We start from the raw sequence: 22843 nt of genomic DNA on the forward strand, positions 1-22843 counted from the left end.
GCCATGTTTGGGCCTGTTATTCCACATCAAGAATTTCTTTCCAATGGCTTCAACTTTGGGACTGTCAGGTCACATGGATAACCATGGTCCTAAAGTGAAAAATTAGGGCCCCTTGGAGTTGGCCAACAAAGATTTGCACATGACTGCCTTGTGGCTGCATCTACCGATCTCAGCAGGGTTTCCTGTGTTTGAGGAACACATATCCCTGCAGGGAAATGAATAATGGCAAATATTCTTTCTGTTCCTATTTCAAACACTGTCCTTACAGGACCGGATGGAGGGCGCTTTCCTTGACATCAGAAACGTACGGGCACGAGGTAAGGGACTATGGGAGAAGGAGGGGGTTGCCATGTTCTTAGAAATCATTGCAGGCATGGCTGTGGAGTTAGAAGCCATTTTGGGCGGAGTCTGCGTCTGCAGAAATGTACCAGCTCCAATTCTGGTAGAAACCTATAATATGAAATGCCTAGTTAATTGTGTATTTGCATTCATAGGAATTTAGGAAAGTTTTCTTTTTCAGAAATGGCAGTCAAAGAAATTTAGTTTATGTTCTGCCAATCTAAGCAGAACCCGACAATTCACATGGTGATGGTGAAATGCCTTATGCTGCAGTTTTACTACTATAAATTTGTTATGACTAATTAATACAGTCAACCCTTTTTATCAGCTTGATTCTTTATCCATGGATTCAGCCATCCATGGCTTGAAAATATTCAAAAAATATATAAATTCTAAAAAGCATCGCTTCTCAGCCTTTTGGCTAAGATCAAGAGTCGTATAAATTCCAAAAAGCAACCTTGATTTTGCCATTGTATTTAATGGGGCTTGAGTGAGTATCCATGGATTTAGGCATCCATGTAGGGTCCTCAAATCAAGCTCCAGTGGAAACCATGGGCCTACTGTGTACGTTTGCCATTCGTGGAGGTGTTACAATTGGACAGTAGAAAAATAGAAGCATTGGAGTTGAAGGTTTGGTGTCCCAACTCCACAGCCCTGGTTTTACGGTTAGACCTTGTCTCTTGTACCATTTAGATAAGGAGAGGGAGAAGTGAAGTCACTTCCATTTATTTATTCATTTATTTGTTTGTTTGTTCATTCAAATATTTCCATCTCCCTTTATATGCAAAGATCTCAGGGTGGTGTGCTATAAAATCAATTTTAACAGTTTAGAAACAATTCAAAAACTATTAAGTGCAATTTAAATAGACTAAATAAATTAGGTCACCAGACAGGTTACGGCCAGTTTAAAGACAGTTAAAACAACTTAAGGTAATTTAAAATCAATCACAGGGACATTTTATTTTATTTACTGACTGACTTATTAAATTAATTTGATATCCCCCTGGTCTACCATCACAGGGTCTAAGGCAGCTAACAACAAATTAAAACAAAGTAAAGGAGACAGTGGTGTGCTTTGAGCCTTGGACAATGACTCAAGACCATGGTTTGAGCACCGCTCAGCCATGGGATCCCACTTAGTTACCTTGAGTCACATTCTCTCAGTCTCAGAGGAAAGCCATGGCAAAACCCTGCCCCTGAACCAATCTTGCGAAGAAAACCCCATGGTAGGTTCAGATCTTTGACCATCTTAGGTCACCCTCAAGTCCAGGGGTCGGCAACCTCTGGCCCGCGGGCCGGATGTGGCCCGCGGAGGCCTTTTGGCCGGCCCCCGCCTGCCCCTGCCGCCGCCGATTGTGGCTTTTCCCCGGTCCCAGGCAGCGCCATTTTTTTCAAAATGGCGGCGAAGTCTTGCGCAAACTCAGGCAAGGTCACGTGAGACTTCGCCGCCATTTTGAAAAAAATGGCAGCGCCTAGAGGCGAAGTCTCGCGCAACCACAAGAAAGGTCGCGTGAGACTTCGCTGAGGTCCGCTGCGGCCGCCAGAGCCCTCGAACAGGGCTCAGACGGCGGCAGCGGGCATCTGGGAGGCCCATTGCCTTCGCTGGGGCCCTCCAAGAAGGCTCTGGTGGCGGCAGCAGCCCTCTGGGAGGCCCGTTGCCTTCTCTGGGGCCCTCCAGGAGGGCTCCGGCGGCGGCAGCGGGCCTCTGGCATCAGGGGCCGGCAAAGAGGCGGAGGCCTCCAGCGCTGGCGGCCCCCGCCAGCTTTTTTGCCGGCCTTTGACAGGGCCTGGGGCCCCATCAGGGGCCGGCAAAGAGGGGGAGGCCTCCAGCACTGGTGGCCCCCACCGGCTCTTTCCTGGCCTCTGACAGCGCCTGGGGCCCCGTCAGGGGCTGGCAAAGAGGAGGAGGCCTGGCCCCCGGGGTGGAAGCTCCACCCCGGCATGCAGCCCTGCCCCCGGAGGGTGGAAGCTCCACCCCCGGCTTCAGCCCCCCAGTTGTCTGAGAGACAGCAACCCGGCCCCCGGCTCAAAAAGGTTGCCTACCCCTGCTAAAGTCCATCAACACCCCAGAAGATAGGATCAGAATTCAAAATGACCTTGACATAGATTGGAGAGCTGGGCCAAAACTGACAAAATGAATTTCACCAAAGATAAATGTCTGGTACTACATATAGACAGGAATAAAACAAAAGGCACAAACATAGTATGGGTGGTGCATGGCTTCTAAGTGGTATCTGTGAAAAGAATCTAGGAGTCTTTGCTAAACATGAGTCAACAGTGTGATGTAGTGGAGAAAAGGCCAATTGGATCCTAGGCTGAATAAATAGAAGTGTAGTGTCTAGATGGAGGAAAGTGATAGTGCCGCTTTATTCTGCTTTGGTCCGCCCTCACCTGGAATCCTGTGTCCAGATCTGGACAGTACAGTTCAAGAAGGATATTGAAAAGATGGAATGTATCCAAAGAAAGGCGCCCAAGATGGGGAAAAGTCTGGACACCAAAACTTATGTGAAATGACTTGGGGGAAATGGGTTTGTTTAGCTTGGAGAAGAGAAGTCTGCAAGGTGACTTGAGGTCCGGAAACCAAGCCAGTGAGGACCAGATGAGGGAAGAAGCTTGTAGAAGAGAAGACTGAGAGGGGACATGATATGTTTAAATATCTGAAGGGATGCCAAAGGGTCAAAGGAGCCGGCTTGTTTTCTGGTGCTCCAGAGCTCACAACCCAATAGATTCAATTTAGAAGAAAACATCAGGAAGAACTTTGTGACTGTTAGAGTTGATTGACAGTAGAATAGACTGCCTTGTAGGGTAATGGACTGTCTTTCTTTGGAGATCTTTAATCAGAACTTGGATAGTCATATTTCCAGAGTACTTTACTTTTCTTGCATGGCAGGGAATTTGACTAAATGTTTCTTGGGGTACCCTCCTAAGTACTTGATAGCCATAAAGTTCTTACCCGTTCACTAGTATCATGCTTACTTTATTTTCCTGCTTCAATGTCAAGGATTCAGTGAATCCAAAACAGCAATGGGGCATTCTGCTTTTCTATTATTCCTATGAAATTTTGAATTTGGCCTTCAAAACCTGAGTGCTACTCTTTCGTCTTTTGAGGCGCCAAGAAGATTGCGTCAACACACTCATAACAATACACTGCTACCTTTGCATCTGTATCTACACATTAGCGTAGTGTGATTTCAGAACTTTTCAGTGAGAGGAAAACAGTTTACATGTCACACCCAATTGACAGTTTGCAAACATGTGCAAATAGAGGCTCCAGCTCAGACACACAAGGGCATTCATTCTGGGGAACTGCATTTCCATACCTCTTTAGCACATGCCATCTTCAACCAACTGTCCTTGCAGCATTACTTTAGTGACAGAATCCCTTCTCGCTCTACAGGAGGTTTGCTAGTAGGACTTCCTGAAGACCCACCGCCAAGTTCTCTCCTGCCAGAGCCTGTGCTCCAGTACTACGTCCAGCAGTTTCAAAAATCTGGATTAAGGTAAAGGAGGGATGTGGGGTCTGGAGTCATCATTTCTGTTTTGGTGGGCTAGTCTTTGTAGAGACACCAATTCCCTTCATAAGGACTACGGTGTTGAACCTGTGCAGGGTGTCAGAATCCTGCAGGATTCCAAATTGCTTCAGTAGCTAAAATGTAGAAAACCTTTATTAAGAAACTACAGATCCAGACTTTCATTGTGAGAACTAACCAGTGAATATTGAAGTTGCCTAATTAAACTTCACACAGTTTTAAAATTCATCTGGGCTTAATGCTTATTCTTTATAATTAACCAACAGATTTCTCCACACTTTCCCATGCCACCCCTTTTCTTTGTTGTTATAATGGAATCCCTTTCACAGAAATTACCTAGAGCAGGCTTGGATCTTACCTTCGTCCCTTCCAGTCTTATTTCAGCACCTGGGTATGAGATCACTACAACCCAGCAATGCCAGCTTTACTCTATAACCCATCACCCTTGATTCCCAGCATGGCATAGCGGTTTGAGTGTTGGACTACAACTCTGGAGACCAAAGTTCTCAACCTCAGGGGAAAGATAGTGGCAAACCCTCTCTGAACAAACCTTGCCAAGTACAACTCTAAGACAGACCTGTCATTTGGTTTTCTTGGCAAGCTTTATTCAGAGGGGGCTGGAGTATAATGCCCAGCAGCTAACAGGGTGGCACACAGTATCATCAGGGACCTTTCTCACACCTGGAAAAGTTAGTTCTTCACTTTGCTCTCTATGAATGAAACGGTCGTACAGGATCACTTTTTCTCGGCCCTATTATTTTTGCTATTATGTTTGAGAATTAAGATTGAGCTTGTTGTGGGGAGGATGCAGGTGGCGTGATGCTCAGCAGTGGTGCTAAGAGACCTTCTCATTGGCCTCTGTATGAAGCTGTTTCTTTCTCTTTTCACTTCTTTCAGGGGGCCAGTGAACTGGTACCGAAACATGGAGGCAAACTGGCGCTGGAACGCTTCTGCCTGGGGCAGAAAGGTATGAGTTGGAGAAGATTGTGTCACATGTTTGACTTTTGGGAGGAAGAAGATTCCTCTGTTTTCTTCTCTAATGGAAACACAATGAGCTGCCCCAAGCCTACAGGCCAGTTGTGGAGTGTGTGTCCTATGCACCGTATCTGGCCACCAAAAGGGTTGGATTCCCAAGAATCGGCACCCCCAAGTAATTTCAGAGGGTGCCTAGAGGAGATGAAACCCACCCCAATACTTTTGGGCAATGCCCAGAAGAAGTAAAACCCAGCCCACAGAATAACCCAAATCACTACAAAAAGCACCATAATGTGATGGCTTGACTGTATTTGACCTGTCACCACCCCGCTCCCAAACTGGAGAAAAATAATCCAAAGCCGGGCACAAATAAAGCTCAGAAAAAAATAGAAGTTCCTTCTGGCCATTTCTAGGTCACCAGGGACACGTTGGCATAGTCCATCAGGGAGGTATGGGGGTGAAAACCAGCCCCCAGAACAATCACTCACCTCTACTATAGGTAGAAAAATGGAGGAGAAGCTTATCTGAAGGTTACACCACCTGTGAGAGTCTATTGTGCTCAAGGTTGGTGGCATTTCATCCAGAAGAGGAAAATGCAAATGTAGCCTGCATTAATAGAACCATAGTTTTCCAGACAAGGGAAGTCATGGTCCCCGCCTATATTCTGCATTAGTCAGGCCTCATCTGGAGCACTGCTTTCAGGGCTGGGCACCTCATTTTAGGAGGAATATTGACAGTTTGGAGCAGGTTCAGAGACAGTCAGCAACGATGATAAGAAGTATGGAGAATAAAAAGTATGGAGGAGAGGTTGAAGGAGACAGCAAAGATGATAAGAAGTATGGAGAAAAAAAGTTTGGAGGAGTGGTTGAAGGAGACAGCAAAGATGATAAAAAGTATGGAGAACAGAAAGTATGGAGGAGAGGTTGAAGGAGACAGTCAGCAAAGATGATAAGAAGTATGGAGAACAAAAAGTATGGAGGAGAGGTTGAAGGAGCTGGGCATGTTCAGCTTGGTGAAGAGAAGACTGAGGGGTGGCATGGTTGCCCTCTTTAAATACCTCAAGGGCTGCCACAGAGAGGAGGGGACAGGCCTGTTCTCTGCTGCCCCAGAGGGTAGGACCAGGTCTAATAGTTTGAAGTTACAGGAGGGTAGATTTCAGTTGATCATTATTAGGAACTCCTTGACTGCAAGAATGGTTCAGCAATGGAACCATTTGCCTGGAGAGGTGGTGGGGTCTTCTTCTCTAAACATCTTCAGAAAGAGGATAGACAGTTCTCTGCTGGCTTTTCTTTAGCAGAGATCCAACACTGAGCAGAGGGATGATGATGATGATGATGATGATGATGATGATGATGATGATGATGATGATATTTTTATTTATATTTTCCCGCCTCTCCCAGGTGGATTGAGGCGGGATGCACCCAGTCACCTATAGTGCCCTTTCCAAACTCCAACCCTACAATTCTGTGTTTGTGAAACAATTTCAAGTGCCAAGTGTTGAAAGCTGAAACACATCAGAGTAGGCTTCCACTCCCATCTCTTCATCTGAGACAGAATAGTGTTTCTACAGCTCCTTTTATTCTGGAACTGACTGTAGCAATGTGTGTTTAGCTTGCTTTGGGCTATGACAAAACTCTCTCTCTCTCTCTCTCTCTCTCTCTCTGTATGTGTGTGTGTGTGTGTGTGTGTGTGTGTGTGTGTAAGTAAGTGATAGCAAAACATTTGGGTTTATTGATTCCTTAGTCATTGATCTCAAAGACTAGAGCTAACAATATAATTATCTTATGTTGCTTGTTACTGATTACTACTACTACTTAGGAGCTTAGCAACCAAGAGGATCAAAATGAAAACACTGGCCCTTGGATAAGAATTCTCTCACACAAACACGCACACAATGTAGTTTTCCTACCCAAATTTATTGCAAGTTGTTTTAATCATGTGCATTTTCATAAAAGTATCTATTTAATTGTTGGTTTGTGTGTATGTGTGTGTGTGTAGTCTTAGTAAGCTAAGATTTTAGCTGAATTTGGTTTTAAATTGTTGTAAGCCAAGACATCTGGAATCAACCAAAATGGCCGCTGAAAATGATGCAATGTGTCAGTGCAACATACCAGGAAGCATAAGGGAGGGGTGCAATTTCCATGGTTCTTGCAGTTGCCCATGTCTGCATTAACTCATCACTAATCCCTGCTCCAAATGATAACAACTTTCCTTGCTTAAATCCACAGATCAGAGTCCCTGCGCTGATGGTTACTGCCGGGAAGGATGTTGTTCTCCACCCAAGGATGAGCAAAGACATGGAAGAACAGGTAAGGGTGTTAGCAGCCTGTTGTGCACTAGTTTGTCAGTCCATTGAGCATCTTAACCACCTCTCCCCATAGTCTCCAGATTGGATTACTGTAATGTGCCTTACATGGGGCTGCCTTTGAAGACTGCCTGGAACCCTTTGGTTCCAAATGCTGTTGTGAGTTTGTTGTATGTAAGGAAGAAACTGGTTCTTCTAATAATGTTTGGATCACAAATTGCATGACATAATGCCACCATCCATTGGGGTGTTTTAGTGGTAGTTTCCTGCACAGGCAGGAGTTGGCATGGACAAAAGCCTAAGGGCCAGGGGCTAGTTCCCACCTGCCACAGATCCCACTCCGCAGGTCACACACTCCAACAGCAAGCTGAAATTCCTCTGCTTTCCTCTGTAGATCTTCTCAAAATGGCAAGGGGGAATGAAGGAGCATTTCATCCCGTTGCCATTGTTGAGCGTGACTTCAGAAGAAAATTGAGGTAATACACGATCTGATGTGGGGATATTTTTGCATGTTTCCACACATTTGAGGGACTTTCTGAGCCATTTTAGGGGATATTCCCTAGAATTGCACCACTTAAACAAAACAGTTTGCAGGGTTGGGGGCTTTTGAGGAGAGGGGATGCTTTAGGAGCCACAAAAGTGATGTCCAAGGGAGCAACCATTCCTGGATGAGATGCCCTTGGGATCCCTTTTGTCAAAAATATATTGAGTTTAACCTGTCTTTCTTTGTTTGTTTCTTTGTAGATTCCACAGCTCAGCCGTGGCCACATTGAAGAGTGTGGACACTTCACTCAAATGGAGAGGTAATAGTTAAGCTGTGACAACTGGGAGATTTTTGTATAATTTATTGAAAAAATCATTTGAATTTCAGAATTAAGAAATGGTTTTACGCCTTCTAATTTGTTCTTGGGTGGGGGGAGCTGAGGGGAGATGCTGAAAGTTGCAGGGAACATATGCAGGTTAAGGCTCTCTTATCCAGGATTCTGAATTCCAAAACATTCCAAAATCCAAAAGTGCCCATATGGTTGGCCAAGATTCTGACACCTTTGCTTTCTGATATTTCAGTGTACAGAAACCTTGTTTCATGCACAAAATTATTAAAATATTGTGGATAAAATTACCTTTATTTTGTTTTGTTTTGTTTATTTCATTTATATGCTGCCTTTCTCCCTAAAGGGACCCGTAAGGTGTATACGAAACATAAATTAATTTCATGTTTGGGCTTGGGTCCCATCTCCGAGACATCTCCTTATGTTCTTACAAATATTCCAAAATCCCCCCAAAAATCTGAAATCAAACGCTTCTTGTCCCAAGAATTTTGGATAAGGGAGACTCCACTTCTATTGAAAGGGCTACTTATATTCTTTGCTAAGAGAGTTGCACCAAGGTTCTGTTCAGATTTCTGGCGCTGTCTTATGCATGTCTAAGCATGTCTATTGAAATAAGCATTTTTGTCAGATGTAGAATGACCATTGTAGGTCCATGCCTGAAACCTTGCACTAAGTATGGGCATTCTAGATCAGACAAAAATTGCACCATTGCACATCCAAATCACACCTCACACATGCAAGGCTACAGGAGGCATAGCACTTTTTAGAAACAGGAATAAGTGATTTCAAATGGGACAGAAAATCAACTCTGATAACTGGCTGTTGTCGCATGCCTTCAAGTCATTTCTGACCTATGACAATCTTACCATGGGGAATTTTCTTGGCAAGATTTGTTCAAAAAGCAATTTGCCTTTGCCTTCCCCTGGGGCTGAGAGAGTGTGGCTTGCCCAAGGTCACCCAGTGGGTTTCTATGGCTGAGCAGGGGATTTGGACCCTGGTCTCCAGAGTAATAGCCCTACTCTCAAACCACTACACCATGCTGAGGGAGCCATCAGGCAGACCCAGCAACATCTTGGACTGCCTGAAGGAAGAGGCCCCTCCCTCCTCAACTGTCATCTCGGCCTCAGAGGGAGCCATCAGGCAGACCAGCAACATCTTGGACTGCCTGAAGGAAGAGGCCCCTCCCTCCTCAACTGTCATCTCGGCCTCAGAGGGAGCCATCAGGCAGACCCAGCAACATCTTGGACTGCCTGAAGGAAGAGGCCCCTCCCTCTTCAACTGTCATCTCGGCCTCAGAGGGAGCCATCAGGCAGACCCAGCAACATCAAGGTCTGCCTGAAGGAAGAGGCCCCTCCCTCCTCAACTGTCATCTCGGCCTCAGAGGGAGCCATCAGGCAGACCCAGCAACATCAGGGACTGCCTGAAGGAAGAGGCCCCTCCCTCCTCAACTGTCATCTCGGCCTCAGAGGGAGCCATCAGGCAGACCCAGCAACATCTTGGACTGCCTGAAGGAAGAGGCCCCTCCCTCCTCAACTGTCATCTCGGCCTCAGAGGGAGCCATCAGGCAGACCCAGCAACATCTTGGACTGCCTGAAGGAAGGGGCCCCTCCCTCCTCAACTGTCATCTCGGCCTCAGAGGGAGCCATCAGGCAGACCCAGCAACATCAGGGACTGTCTGAAGGAAGGGGCCCCTCCCTCCTCAACTGTCATCTCGGCCTCAGAGGGAGCCATCAGGCAGACCCAGCAACATCTTGGACTGCCTGAAGGAAGAGGCCCCTCCCTCCTCAACTGTCATCTCGGCCTCAGAGGGAGCCATCAGGCAGACCCAGCAACATCAAGGTCTGCCTGAAGGAAGAGGCCCCTCCCTCCTCAACTGTCACCTCGGCCTCAGCGGGAGCCATCAGGCAGACCAGCAACATCTTGGACTGCCTGAAGGAAGAGGCCCCTCCCTCCTCAACTGTCATCTCGGCCTCAGAGGGAGCCATCAGGCAGACCAGCAACATCTTGGACTGCCTGAAGGAAGAGGCCCCTCCCTCCTCAACTGTCACCTCGGCCTCAGAGGGAGCCATCAGGCAGACCCAGCAACATCTTGGACTGCCTGAAGGAAGAGGCCCCTCCCTCCTCAACTGTCATCTCGGCCTCAGAGGGAGCCATCAGGCAGACCCAGCAACATCTTGGACTGCCTGAAGGAAGAGGCCCCTCCCTCCTCAACTGTCATCTCGGCCTCAGAGGGAGCCATCAGGCAGACCCAGCAACATCTTGGACTGCCTGAAGGAAGAGGCCCCTCCCTCCTCAACTGTCATCTCGGCCTCAGAGGGAGCCATCAGGCAGACCCAGCAACATCAGGGACTGCCTGAAGGAAGAGGCCCCTCCCTCCTCAACTGTCATCTCGGCCTCAGAGGGAGCCATCAGGCAGACCCAGCAACATCTTGGACTGCCTGAAGGAAGGGGCCCCTCCCTCCTCAACTGTCATCTCGGCCTCAGAGGGAGCCATCAGGCAGACCCAGCAACATCAGGGACTGTCTGAAGGAAGGGGCCCCTCCCTCCTCAACTGTCATCTCGGCCTCAGAGGGAGCCATCAGGCAGACCCAGCAACATCTTGGACTGCCTGAAGGAAGAGGCCCCTCCCTCCTCAACTGTCATCTCGGCCTCAGAGGGAGCCATCAGGCAGACCCAGCAACATCTTGGACTGCCTGAAGGAAGAGGCCCCTCCCTCCTCAACTGTCATCTCGGCCTCAGAGGGAGCCATCAGGCAGACCCAGCAACATCTTGGACTGCCTGAAGGAAGAGGCCCCTCCCTCCTCAACTGTCATCTTGGCCTCAGAGGGAGCCATCAGGCAGACCAGCAACATCTTGGACTGCCTGAAGGAAGAGGCCCCTCCCTCCTCAACTGTCTTCTTGGCCTCAGAGGGAGCCATCAGGCAGACCCAGCAACATCTTGGACTGCCTGAAGGAAGAGGCCCCTCCCTCCTCAACTGTCATCTTGGCCTCAGAGGGAGCCATCAGGCAGACCCAGCAACATCTTGGACTGCCTGAAGGAAGAGGCCCCTCCCTCCTCAACTGTCATCTCGGCCTCAGAGGGAGCCATCAGGCAGACCCAGCAACATCAGGGACTGTCTGAAGGAAGGGGCCCCTCCCTCCTCAACTGTCATCTCGGCCTCAGAGGGAGCCATCAGGCAGACCCAGCAACATCAGGGACTGCCTGAAGGAAGAGGCCCCTCCCTCCTCAACTGTCATCTCGGCCTCAGAGGGAGCCATCAGGCAGACCCAGCAACATCAGGGACTGTCTGAAGGAAGGGGCCCCTCCCTCCTCAACTGTCATCTCGGCCTCAGAGGGAGCCATCAGGCAGACCCAGCAACATCAGGGACTGTCTGAAGGAAGGGGCCCCTCCCTCCTCAACTGTCATCTCGGCCTCAGAGGGAGCCATCAGGCAGACCCAGCAACATCAGGGACTGTCTGAAGGAAGGGGCCCCTCCCTCCTCAACTGTCATCTCGGCCTCAGAGGGAGCCATCAGGCAGACCCAGCAACATCAGGGACTGTCTGAAGGAAGGGGCCCCTCCCTCCTCAACTGTCATCTCGGCCTCAGAGGGAGCCATCAGGCAGACCCAGCAACATCAGGGACTGTCTGAAGGAAGGGGCCCCTCCCTCCTCAACTGTCATCTCGGCCTCAGAGGGAGCCATCAGGCAGACCAGCAACATCTTGGACTGCCTGAAGGATGAGACTTCTCCCTCCTTTAACTCTATTTTGTATTTTTTACGATTTTACTGTACACCGCTATGATCATCGCGGAATAGCGGTCTATAAATAAAACATATTATTATTATTATGCTGCTCCTCAGCAATGGTCCTTCTGGCCATTTATTTATTTAGAACATTTATATGATTTACAAATATTTATTGTATTTTACTATTGCATTTTTAATATTTTATTTTAGTATTGTATTTTTGGTATTTTATATTGAAGTAGTTATAAATGTCTTATCTGTTGTAAAGCACCATGTACATCAGTGGGGCTATATAAATAAATAAAAGCCACAACTACAACAATGATTACCCCTCCTTTCATCTAAAAAGGCTCCCACAAAGACTTCCAAATAGTTAATTTGACAATTCTCCACCCTGAGGCTTCCAACCTAAAAAAGACACGAAACAGGAGAAGGGGAGGGGATGTGTGCAGGTAGTGATAGGAGGCGATGTGTGTGTATTTCTGCACACACATGCCTGTAGTGTACATCAGCACAATGAAGATGCATGCAAAAGCCAGACTTTCTAACTCTGTGGATCAAACTCTTCCACACATTAATTGCTCCGATCTCTCAGCCTCTGTGTGTGTTCTGAAAAAAGAGATGCTTTATTTCTCCTATAAAACCTTGTGTCCATCCCTCTTCCATTCCCTGCCTGCCCTTTCATCTGTGTTTCTTAAACTGCCTTCCTATTCTATAATGTCACACCAACTGTTAAAAAACGAGGAGGGGGGATTGCAATGCCCCAATCTTGCAGGGACAAAGGCCATTAAATAAGCCACCAGTGGAATTGCCTTTCAGCTGGGTCCTGGAAGAAGGGATGATAAATTCTCCCAGAGGATGAATAAATCATAGTGAGAGGGGGGCGTTGTTTTCATCACAGCAAAGACTCAAACCAATCTTTCTTCCTTACCACCAAACACCACCACCATTTTACAGAGGTATAAAATCTCACCCGCCTAACGGCAAGGCAATAATACTCCTCTGAATTTATGGGGCGTGAATGGAAGCGATGGGGATGGGCGCAACAGTAAAGGGCAGCAGGCCTATTATGGTCTTCTGGCAGGAGAGGTGCCTAGGCTGAAATGCCATCGTGCCCATTCAGGAGAAAGAAAATTGGATCATTGTCTACAGTGGAACATTTTACAGTGGGCCTTTGCTATCTGCTGGGGTTGGTTCCAGGATCTCCCATGGATACTAAAATCCATGGATGCTCAAATCCCATTATATGCAATGGCATAATAAAATGGGGTCCTTGTAAAACATAGAATCATAGAGTTAGAAGAGACCGCAAGGGCCATCCAGTCCAACCCCCTGCCATGCAGGAAATCCAAATCAAAGCATCCTCGACAGATGGCCATCCAGCCTCTGTTTGAAGACCTCCAGGGAAGGAGACTCCACTACACTTCAAGGGAGTTTGTTCCACTGTCAAACAGCCTCTTACTGTCAGGAAGTTCTTCCTAATGTTGAGGTGGAATCTCTTTTCCTGGAGCTTGCATCCATTGTTCTGGGTCCTGTTCTCTGGAGCAGCAGAAAACAAGCTTGCTCCCTCCTCAATATGACTTCCTTTCAAATATTTAAACAGGGCTATCATATCATCTCATAACCTTCTCTTCTCCAGGCTAAACATCCCCAGCTCCCTGAGTCGTTCCTCATAGGTCATGGTTTCCAGATCTTTCACCATTTTCGTTGCCCTCCTTTGGACACGCTCCAGTTTCTCAACATCCTTTTTAAATTGTGGTGCCCAGAACTGGACACAATATTCCAGGTGGGGCCTGACCAGAGCAGAATACAGTGGTACTTTTACTTCTCTTGATCTAGACACTATACTTCTATTGATGCAGCCTAAAATTGCATTGGCCTTTTTAGCTGCCACATCACGCTGTTGACTCATGTTCAGCTTATGGACTACTTGGACTCCCAGATCCCTTTCCCATGTAGTTTCATTCAGCCAGGTGTCCCCCATCCTATATCTGTGCATTTCATTTATCTGCCCTAAGTGCAGTACCTTACATTTCTCTGTGTTGAATTTCATTTTGTTAGCTTTGGCCCAGCTTTCTAGTCTGTTCAGGTAATTTTGAATCTTGATCCTGTCCTCTGGAGTATTAGCTATTCCTCCTAATTTGGTGTCATCTGCAAATTTGATAAGTACTGTATGCTCCCAATTCTGTCATCCAAGTCATTGATAAAGATGTTGAATAACACTGGGCCCAGGACAGAGCCCTGTGGGACCCCACTGGTCACTTCTCTCCAGGCTGAAAAAGAGCCATTGCTGACCACCCTTTGGGTTCGGCCGGTCAACCAATTACAGATCCATTTAACAGTTACTTTGTCTAGCCCACATTTTACAAGCTTGTTTGCAAGAATGTCATGGGAAACCTTGTCAAAGGCCTTACTGAAATCAAGATATACTATATCCACAGCATTCCCTTCATCTACCAAGCTGGTAATTTTATCAAAGAAAGAGATCAGATTTGTCTGGCATGACTTGTTTCTCTGAAACCCATGTTGACTTTTTGTGATTATGGCATTGCTTTCTAGATGTTCACAGACTCTCTGTTTAATGATCTGCTCCAGAATCTTTTCTGGGATTGATGTCAGACTAACTGGACGATAATTGTTGGGATCCTCTTTTTTCCCCTTTTTGAAGATGGAGACAACGTTTGCTGGGATTTCTCCTGTTTTCCAGGAGTTCTCAAAGATTATTGCCAATGGCTCCGATATTACATTTGCCAGTTCTTTTAGTACCCTTGTATGCAGTTCATCTGGTCCTGGAGACTTAAATTCATCTAGATTAACAAGGTATTCCTCTACTATCTCTTTACTTATTCTGTCCTCTGCTCCATTATCCTCAGGTTGAGCACCCTTTGCCTTTTCTGAGAAGACTGAGGCAAAGAAGGTGTTGAGTAATTCTGCCTTTTCTCTGTCCCCTGTTAACATTTTGCCATCCTCTCGACGCAGTGGCCCTACCGTTTCCTTCTTCTTCCTTTTGCTGCGGACATATCCAAAAAAGCCCTTTTTATTGTTCTTAACCTCTCTAGCAAGCCTGAGTTCATTCTGCGCTTTAGCTTTTCTGACTTTATCCCTACAAATGCCTGCTATTTCTTTGAATTCCTTTTTTGTGATTTCCCCCTTTTTCCATTTCTTATACATCTTCCGTTTCAAACTTAGCTCCGTTGAAAGTTCCTTAGTCATCCATCCTGGTTTCTTGAGACACCTCCCATTTTTCTTTCTCACTGGAACTGTTTGAAATTGTGCCTTCAGTATCTCCCTTTTGAGAAAGTCCCATCCGTCTTGAACTCCCTTCCCTTTTAGTATTCCTGACCATGGGATCACCCCCAGTATTTCTCTAAGTTTACTGAAATCCACTTCTCCTTTCCACTGTATAACAAACTCCAGGAGAACATGGTCGCTTCCACCTAAGGATCCCACCACTTGCACCCCATTAACCAAGTCATCCTTGTTGGTTAGGATCAGATCCAAAATAGCTGACCCCCTTGTTGCCTCTTCCACCTTTTGGACCATGAAATTGTCTCCAAGGCAGGTGAGGAATTTACTAGACCTTGAGGATTTGGCTGAGTTTGACTTCCAGCAAATATCAGGATAATTGAAGTCGCCCATCACTACTACATCTCTCCTTTCTGAGTGTGTGGTCATCTGTTCTAGAAAGATATCCAATTTCTCAGTCTGACTTGGGGGTCTGTAGTAGACCCCCACCATAACATCCTTGTTGTTTCCCTCCCGTTTGATTCTAATCCAGATGCTCTCCACCTGGCTTCCATGATTGATGTCCAGGATCTCTTCACTGGTGTAAATATCTCTGACATATAGTGCTATTCCTCCCCCTTTCTTCTTTGGCCTATTTCTCTTAATAAGGTTAAACCCCTCTATTTCCACATTCCAATCATGAGACTCATCCCACCAGGTTTCAGTGATGCCTATTATATCATATTTGCTTTGTTGTACTAGGAGTTCGAGTTCATCTTGCTTATTTCCCATGCTCTGTGCATTAATGTAGAGACATCACAGACCATGGGTCCCTTTTACTTGCTGCTTGTGCAAGTTTTTTTGCCTCCCACTGTTGGGTCCTTGCACTTTTTTTCTTGTTTCCTCTATGTCTGTTTGACTATTTTCTCCAGACCTTTTGCCTTCCTTAATATTGTCTCCCTTCCCCTCGGAACTCAGTTTAAAGCCCTCCTGATCAAGTTCTTGAGACTGTTGGCAAAAACATTTCTTCCAACTGGCGTGAGATGCAACACGTCTGTTGCAAGAAGTCCCTCCTCATGGAACTGTAGCCCATGATCAAAGAATCCAAATCGTTCTCGGCGGCACCATCTGCGAAGCCAGTTGTTCACATCTGCTATTTTCCTCTCCCTTCCTGGACCGTGCCCTTCGACTGGCAGAAGAGACGAGATTACAACCTGTACATCCATTCCTTGGATGTACAAATCACTGCTTCTGTACCCCTCAGCAAGGAGTCCCCCACTATGACCACACGCCTCCTCCGAGGCTTAGCAGCGACTGTTCCCTCGGGTGGGACTCTCAGGCTCCCCTGCTCTGTCCCAGAAGTCTGTCCATGCTGCTCTTCTTTATCCTCCTTGATAAGGGAAAGAGCTTCAAATCGATTCTCTAGCTGCAAGCTCCCCGAACAATCCCTTCTTGGCCTACTTCTCTGTGTGACATTCCTCCAGCTGTCTGCCTCCTGTGTATGTGAAGTGACCTCCTCGGCTCCAGCATCTTCCTCTGTGTGGTATTCGTCCAGGATTGTTAGTTCTGTTGTGTCCAGGAAATCCTCCTGCTCCCTAATATGCTGAAGTGTAGCTACTCTGGACTCCAACTGCTACACTTTCTCCTCCAAGAGGGCTACCAGCTTGTACTTGGGGCATGTGAAGTTCTCCACTTCTGTAGGCAAGAAGACAAACATCCCACAAGTGTTGCAGGTGACTGCTGTGGTTCTGTCAGTGTCCATACTGAAAAGTCTTAGGAAATTACTGGGACAGGACTGTGGGCTTCCTCCTAAAAAAAAGATCCTCCAGAAAACACCAACGTTAAGCTCCTGATGTTTCAACAATTTGTGGCAGGGTGCTCAATCAACTCCGCCTGTGCTGTAGATCTCCTCTCTGCTCCTCCTCTCTGTAACATGGTAAACTCAAGGTTTCCTTTTTGGAATATATACAGTGGGTCCTTGTTATCCGCTGGGGTTTGGTTCAAGGACCCCCCATAGATAACAAAATCTGTGGATGCTCAAGTCTCATTAAATACAATGCCATAGCAAAATTACATGGCATATACTTAATTTTTCCATGAAAATTGGTGGCACTTGGATGTGGTTTGTCTTGCCTGAATTGCAACAAGGGATTCCACTGATTTCAGAAACAATTTGAAGGCACACTACTAACTACTACTACTACTGAAGTATGGGGACCTATCCTCTAATCCAGGTCTTTCACTCTGAGAAAGACCCCAAAGTTTGGTCCAAACTTTAGATCCGGAGTAGAGTCTCCTCCCCTCCTGGTGTGTGGACTACAAGTCTGACACTTCTTTCCCAATACCAAATGAAGCATAGTCTCATTTTAAAGCTGCAGCCCTTTCTTATGTCTGGTCATGGCAGAATTCCATAACTGAACCATGTGTATTTGAATGAAATACTTTGTTTGCAGGTATTGGTATAAAAGAAATAAATAGCTTCATATACAGATATACATGCCCATAGATAAAGTTAATGTTTGAAGCCTCGTGTAATTTAATGATGCGACTCCAGTCTTTCCAGCTGCCACTAAATGCTTCTTCAGAGCCCTTTAGGAAAATCCAATTTCAATTTTTTAAAAAAACAAACACTCCTATCATTGACATGATCAGCTCTGCTTCATATAAACTTCCCTTTAATAATCTCTCTTGCCTCTGTGCAAAGTAGGTCAAACCACCCTTATTTTACATAATAATGATAAAAGGTGGTAATATGTTGTAGTTACTCATTTACTTAATAACGTTCCTTGGGCCTAAATGCCATTGCTCTTCCTAGCTGCAGTAAGACCCAGGGAATCAACTGCTGAATGGTTAATTAAAACTTATGTAAATGCCATTGATTTAATGGGTCTATTCTAGTTGGGGAAAGCCAGCGTGGTGCATTGGTTTGAACACTGGAATATGACTTTGGAGATCAGGGTTTGATTTTCTGCTCGGCCATGGAAGCCCACTGAGTGACCTTGGATGAGTCACATGCTCTCAGCCACAGGAAAGCCTGTGATAGGGTTGCCTTAGGATCAGCATAAGTCGGAAACAACTTGAAGGCACACAACAACAGCAGCAATTTTAGTTGTTTAGTTTAGTTGATTGGCAGTTGGATTTAGGCCAGGGTTGGAATCAGCCCTCAAGATGATGTTGGACTGCAACTCCCAATAGCCATGGACAGCACAGCCAGTGGGTTGATGGATAGAATCATAGAATCCTAGAGTTGGAAGAGGCTCCAAAGGCCATCCAGTCCAACCTCCTGCCATGCAGGAACTCTCAATCAAAGTGTACACTGTTTAAAGGATGTTAGGAGCTACAGCCACATGATTCGCACTCCTGGTTTAGGCCTTAATATGACATGGCATTGCATGGAATGGCGTGTTCTAAGACTTCACGCGGTGGCAACTGGCCACTTCTGTGCTGGTTGGGGATGGTGGATCAATGCAGGAATTATCCAAAGTGCTAAACCTATCTGAGGGATAGAATCATAAAGTCCTAGAGTTCGAAGGGACCTCCAAGGGCCATCCAGTCCAATCCCCTGCCATGCAGGAAGACACAATCCAAGCACCTCCTCCAGAGGCGGGTTGGAAATCTCATTCTTGCACAGCAGTTGAACAGACCTCCTTTGCCCAATCCAGCTGCTTGTTCTTAAGGTGGCCGGTGGGGCATTTATATAGTTCTCCAATAAATGTACTCTAGGGGCTTGTCTACATGATTAAAATATTCCTCATTCCAGTTAAATGTGATCGGGCCACACAGTTGGCAGGAGTTTGGGCTTTTTACGAGGTGGTGGTGGTGGTGGTGGAAAAAACTCCTTCAAATCTTCAGAAAAAGCCTTCACATTCCGGCATCCATACATTTTTGTGGGTTTTTCGGGCTATGTGACCATGTCCTAGAAGAGTTTATTCCTGTCGTTTCACCAGCATCTGTGGCTGGCATCTTTAGAGAATTTTTGAAGATGCCAGCCACAGATGCTGGTGAAATGTCAGGAATAAACTCTTCTAGGACATGGCCGCATACCCCACAAAAAGCCTTTGCATTGTTTCCCTGTGTCTCTGCGGAAAGATGCAGAAATGTGCATTAATGCATGTGTGGCCACCCTCTGCTTCGGATGAATTCGGATGGGTCTGCATTTTCAGCAGAGGCAGGATGAATAGATGCAAATAGATGCAAATTTGCACAGGAATGTAAAGTCAATTAACCATCAATGCCAATGTGTGAAAATCTGCATCAATTCACTGGATACACTTATGTGTAGAGTAGACCTGGGTTACAAATCCATAACTGCAGTATTGAATGCCAGCATATGTTCCCTGTATGAGGCCTGGTGGCGCAGTGGTTAAATGCCTATACTGCAGTCACTCACTCAAAACCATAAGGTTGCGAGTTCAATGCCAGCGAAAGGGCTCAAGCTCGACTCAGGCTTGCATCCTTCCGAGGAGGTTGCTAAAATGAGGACCCAGATTGTTGGGGGCAATTAGCTTACACTTTGTAAACCTCTTAGGGAGTGCTTAAGTGCATTGATGAGTGGTATAGAAATGTACTTGCTATTGCTATTGCTATTCCCTGCACATCGAGTTGAGGTCTTCTTTTTCTTATTGAAAAGCTTTTTGTTGCCATAAAACCTTGCCCAACACTGCATTTTCCTTACAGGCCTGCAGCTGTGAATAAAATCCTCATTGAGTGGCTGGAGGGGATTCACAAGAATGCATTGCTGCAAACCATCGCCAAGCTGTGAGCAAGACTTCAGGAACTGTTCTGACTCAGTCGCCGTCAGTTGCTTTGGAGAAGTCGGTGGGGGGCTCATAGAGAATTAGTTGCAGAACCCTCTCAATGCTTTCCTATTGATAGCACTCAGAAATAGGATGCTTTGGAAGGAATTTGTTGCTACCAACTGAAAGCAGGTTATGAATCTTGCTTTAATAGCGAACAGCAAACGCTGAATACACTCAAAACTCTTATCATTTTGGCTCTCCAAAAGGAGACACCCTTCTTGTGTTTTGTTCTTGCATACTTCCAAGCAAGAACAAATGCTTTCAAAAGTTTTCTCCTTGCTGGGAGAGACAGTGAGAGTTTTTGACCATTTTTCAATGATTTCTTGCTCATCAGGACTTCTCTGTGAAAAGAAAAAGGACAGAAACATTTTTGCAAAGAAAACAAATAGTACAGAAAATGCACTCTCATTAGGGGCAAAAATGTGTGGGGTTTTTGTGTGTGTGTGTGTGAAAAGGCAAGCTTTTGCACCATTTTTTCACAAAGAAGTTCAAAAAGAAAAAAGAAATCACAACAGTTGGTCATTTTCTTACTGAGGGATCTTAACGTGATGAAGACAAGAACATTTGCAAGATTTCTTTATATCCCTAACTCTTGTGAAATAGGCAAAAGGGAAGCCTGAGAAAGAGATGTCAAGAAAACCATCCACCCACACACACCCCAAAATTAGAATTGCCTGGTTGTGACACTGTGTTGCTGGTTCAACACACCATGCTCTATTGAATTAGGATGAGACTGACCGAAATAAAGAAGTTGGCAGCATGAGTTTTCGTAGGCTTCAGACTACACTGCTACCCCGGGTTACGAAATTAATTCGTTCCGCTATTCCTTTCGTAAGCCGAAAATTTCGTAACCCGAAACGCTTTTCCCATTGAAAATAACTAATGCGTTCCATGACCTCAGACTGAACCTGCAAGTCAAAACAAAGTCACAATAGAGGCCTATTAAGCTAAGTACCCTACAATACAATGTAATACAAAGTTGCCTGAGGCACTAAAGAGCTTAACAATGACTGGCAGGTCCATTCTAAACTTTCTAATGATCTTAACAATGACTGGCAGGTCCATTCTAAACTTTCTAAGGATCTTAACAATGACTGACAGGTCCATTCTAAACTTTCTAATGATCTTAACAATGACTGACAGGTCCATTCTAAACTTTCTAAAGGATAAAGAAAAAAAGTTTTTTTCTCTCTTTGATGGTTCTGGCATCTCAGAGTCAGGCAGGAGGAGGAGGATGAGCTCTCAAATCATCACACCCATGACCAAAGCACCCCAAATCTAAAAAAGCAACCCCATGGTCACACTCTCTGGCCCAAACTTGCAAAAGTCCCACCCCACACTCTCAAATCATCACAGCCATGGCCAAAGCACACAAGAACTCAAGCCCATAGGCCAGAAACCCCAAATCTGAAAATGCCACCCCATGGTCACACTCTCTGGCCCACATCAAATCAAGGCCAAACATGCAAACCTCACATCTCACACTTTGAAATCATCACACCCATGACCATGCCACCCCAGAACCCAAACTCAAAGGCCAGAAACCCCAAATCTGAACATGCCACCCCATGGTCACACTCTCTGGCCCACATCAAATCAAGGCCAAACATGCAAACCTCACATCTCACACTTTGAAATCATCACACCCATGACCATGCCACCCCAGAACCCAAACTCAAAGGCCAGAAACCCCAAATCTGAACATGCCACCCCATGGTCACACTCTCTGGCCCACATCAAATCAAGGCCAAACATGCAAACCTCACATCTCACACTTTGAAATCATCACACCCATGACCATGCCACCCCAGAACCCAAACTCAAAGGCCAGAAACCCCAAATCTGAACATGCCACCCCATGGTCACACTCTCTGGCCCACATCAAATCAAGGCCAAACATGCAAACCTCACATCTCACACTTTGAAATCATCACACCCATGACCATGCCACCCCAGAACCCAAACTCAAAGGCCAGAAACCCCAAATCTGAACATGCCACCCCATGGTCACACTCTCTGGCCCACATCAAATCAAGGCCAAACATGCAAACCTCACATCTCACACTTTGAAATCATCACACCCATGACCATGCCACCCCAGAACCCAAACTCAAAGGCCAGAAACCCCAAATCTGAACATGCCACCCCATGGTCACACTCTCTGGCCCACATCAAATCAAGGCCAAACATGCAAACCTCACATCTCACACTTTGAAATCATCACACCCATGACCATGCCACCCCAGAACCCAAACTCAAAGGCCAGAAACCCCAAATCTGAACATGCCACCCCATGGTCACACTCTCTGGCCCACATCAAATCAAGGCCAAACTTGCAAAAATCGATGCCCACACTTTGAAATCATCACACCCATGACCAAACCACCCCAGAACCCAAACTCAAAGGCCAGAAACCCCAAATCTGAACATGCCACCCCATGGTCACACTCCCTGGCCCAAACTTGCAAAAGTCCCACCCCACACTCTCAAATCATCACAGCCATGGCCAAAGCACACAAGAACTCAAGCCCATAGGCCAGAAACCCAAAATCTGAAAATGCCACCCCAAAGTCACACTGTCTGGCCCACATCAAAGCAAGGCCAAACTTGCAAAAATCGATGCCCACACTTTGAAAACATCACAGCCATGACCAAGCCACCCCAGAACCCAAACTCAAAGGCCAGAAACCCCAAATCTGAACATGCCACCCCATGGTCACACTCTCTGGCCCACATCAAATCAAGGCCAAACATGCAAACCTCACATCTCACACTTTGAAATCATCACACCCATGACCATGCCACCCCAGAACCCAAACTCAAAGGCCAGAAACCCCAAATCTGAACATGCCACCCCATGGTCACACTCTCTGGCCCACATCAAATCAAGGCCAAACATGCAAACCTCACATCTCACACTTTGAAATCATCACACCCATGACCATGCTACCCCAGAACCCAAACTCAAAGGCCAGAAACCCCAAATCTGAACATGCCACCCCATGGTCACACTCTCTGGCCCACATCAAATCAAGGCCAAACTTGCAAAAATCGATGCCCACACTTTGAAATCATCACACCCATGACCATGCCACCCCAGAACCCAAACTCA

The 22843-nt window shown here is 46.3% G+C and overlaps 1 protein-coding gene across 2 annotated transcripts in view; it reads left to right on the forward strand.

Annotated features, from left to right (window-relative positions):
- Positions 1-20510, forward strand: part of LOC149310331 (bifunctional epoxide hydrolase 2-like) — a 97771-nt gene extending 77261 nt beyond the window's left edge. For both annotated transcript variants that reach the window (XM_089528737.1, XM_089528738.1), the window contains 6 exons: positions 269-317; positions 3737-3839; positions 4767-4836; positions 7073-7153; positions 7894-7952; positions 19610-20510. In XM_089528737.1, coding sequence (XP_089384863.1) covers positions 269-317; positions 3737-3839; positions 4767-4836; positions 7073-7153; positions 7894-7952; positions 19610-19694 — 447 coding nt within the window. In that variant the 3' untranslated portion in view covers positions 19695-20510. The remainder of the gene's footprint in view (positions 1-268; positions 318-3736; positions 3840-4766; positions 4837-7072; positions 7154-7893; positions 7953-19609) is intronic.
- Positions 20511-22843: the final 2333 nt, after the last annotated feature.

The sequence above is a fragment of the Sceloporus occidentalis genome, unplaced genomic scaffold (genome assembly GCF_023333645.1).
Source record: "Sceloporus occidentalis isolate IW3139 unplaced genomic scaffold, rSceOcc1.0.p SCAF_6, whole genome shotgun sequence".
NCBI classification, from domain to species: domain Eukaryota; kingdom Metazoa; phylum Chordata; class Lepidosauria; order Squamata; family Phrynosomatidae; genus Sceloporus; species Sceloporus occidentalis.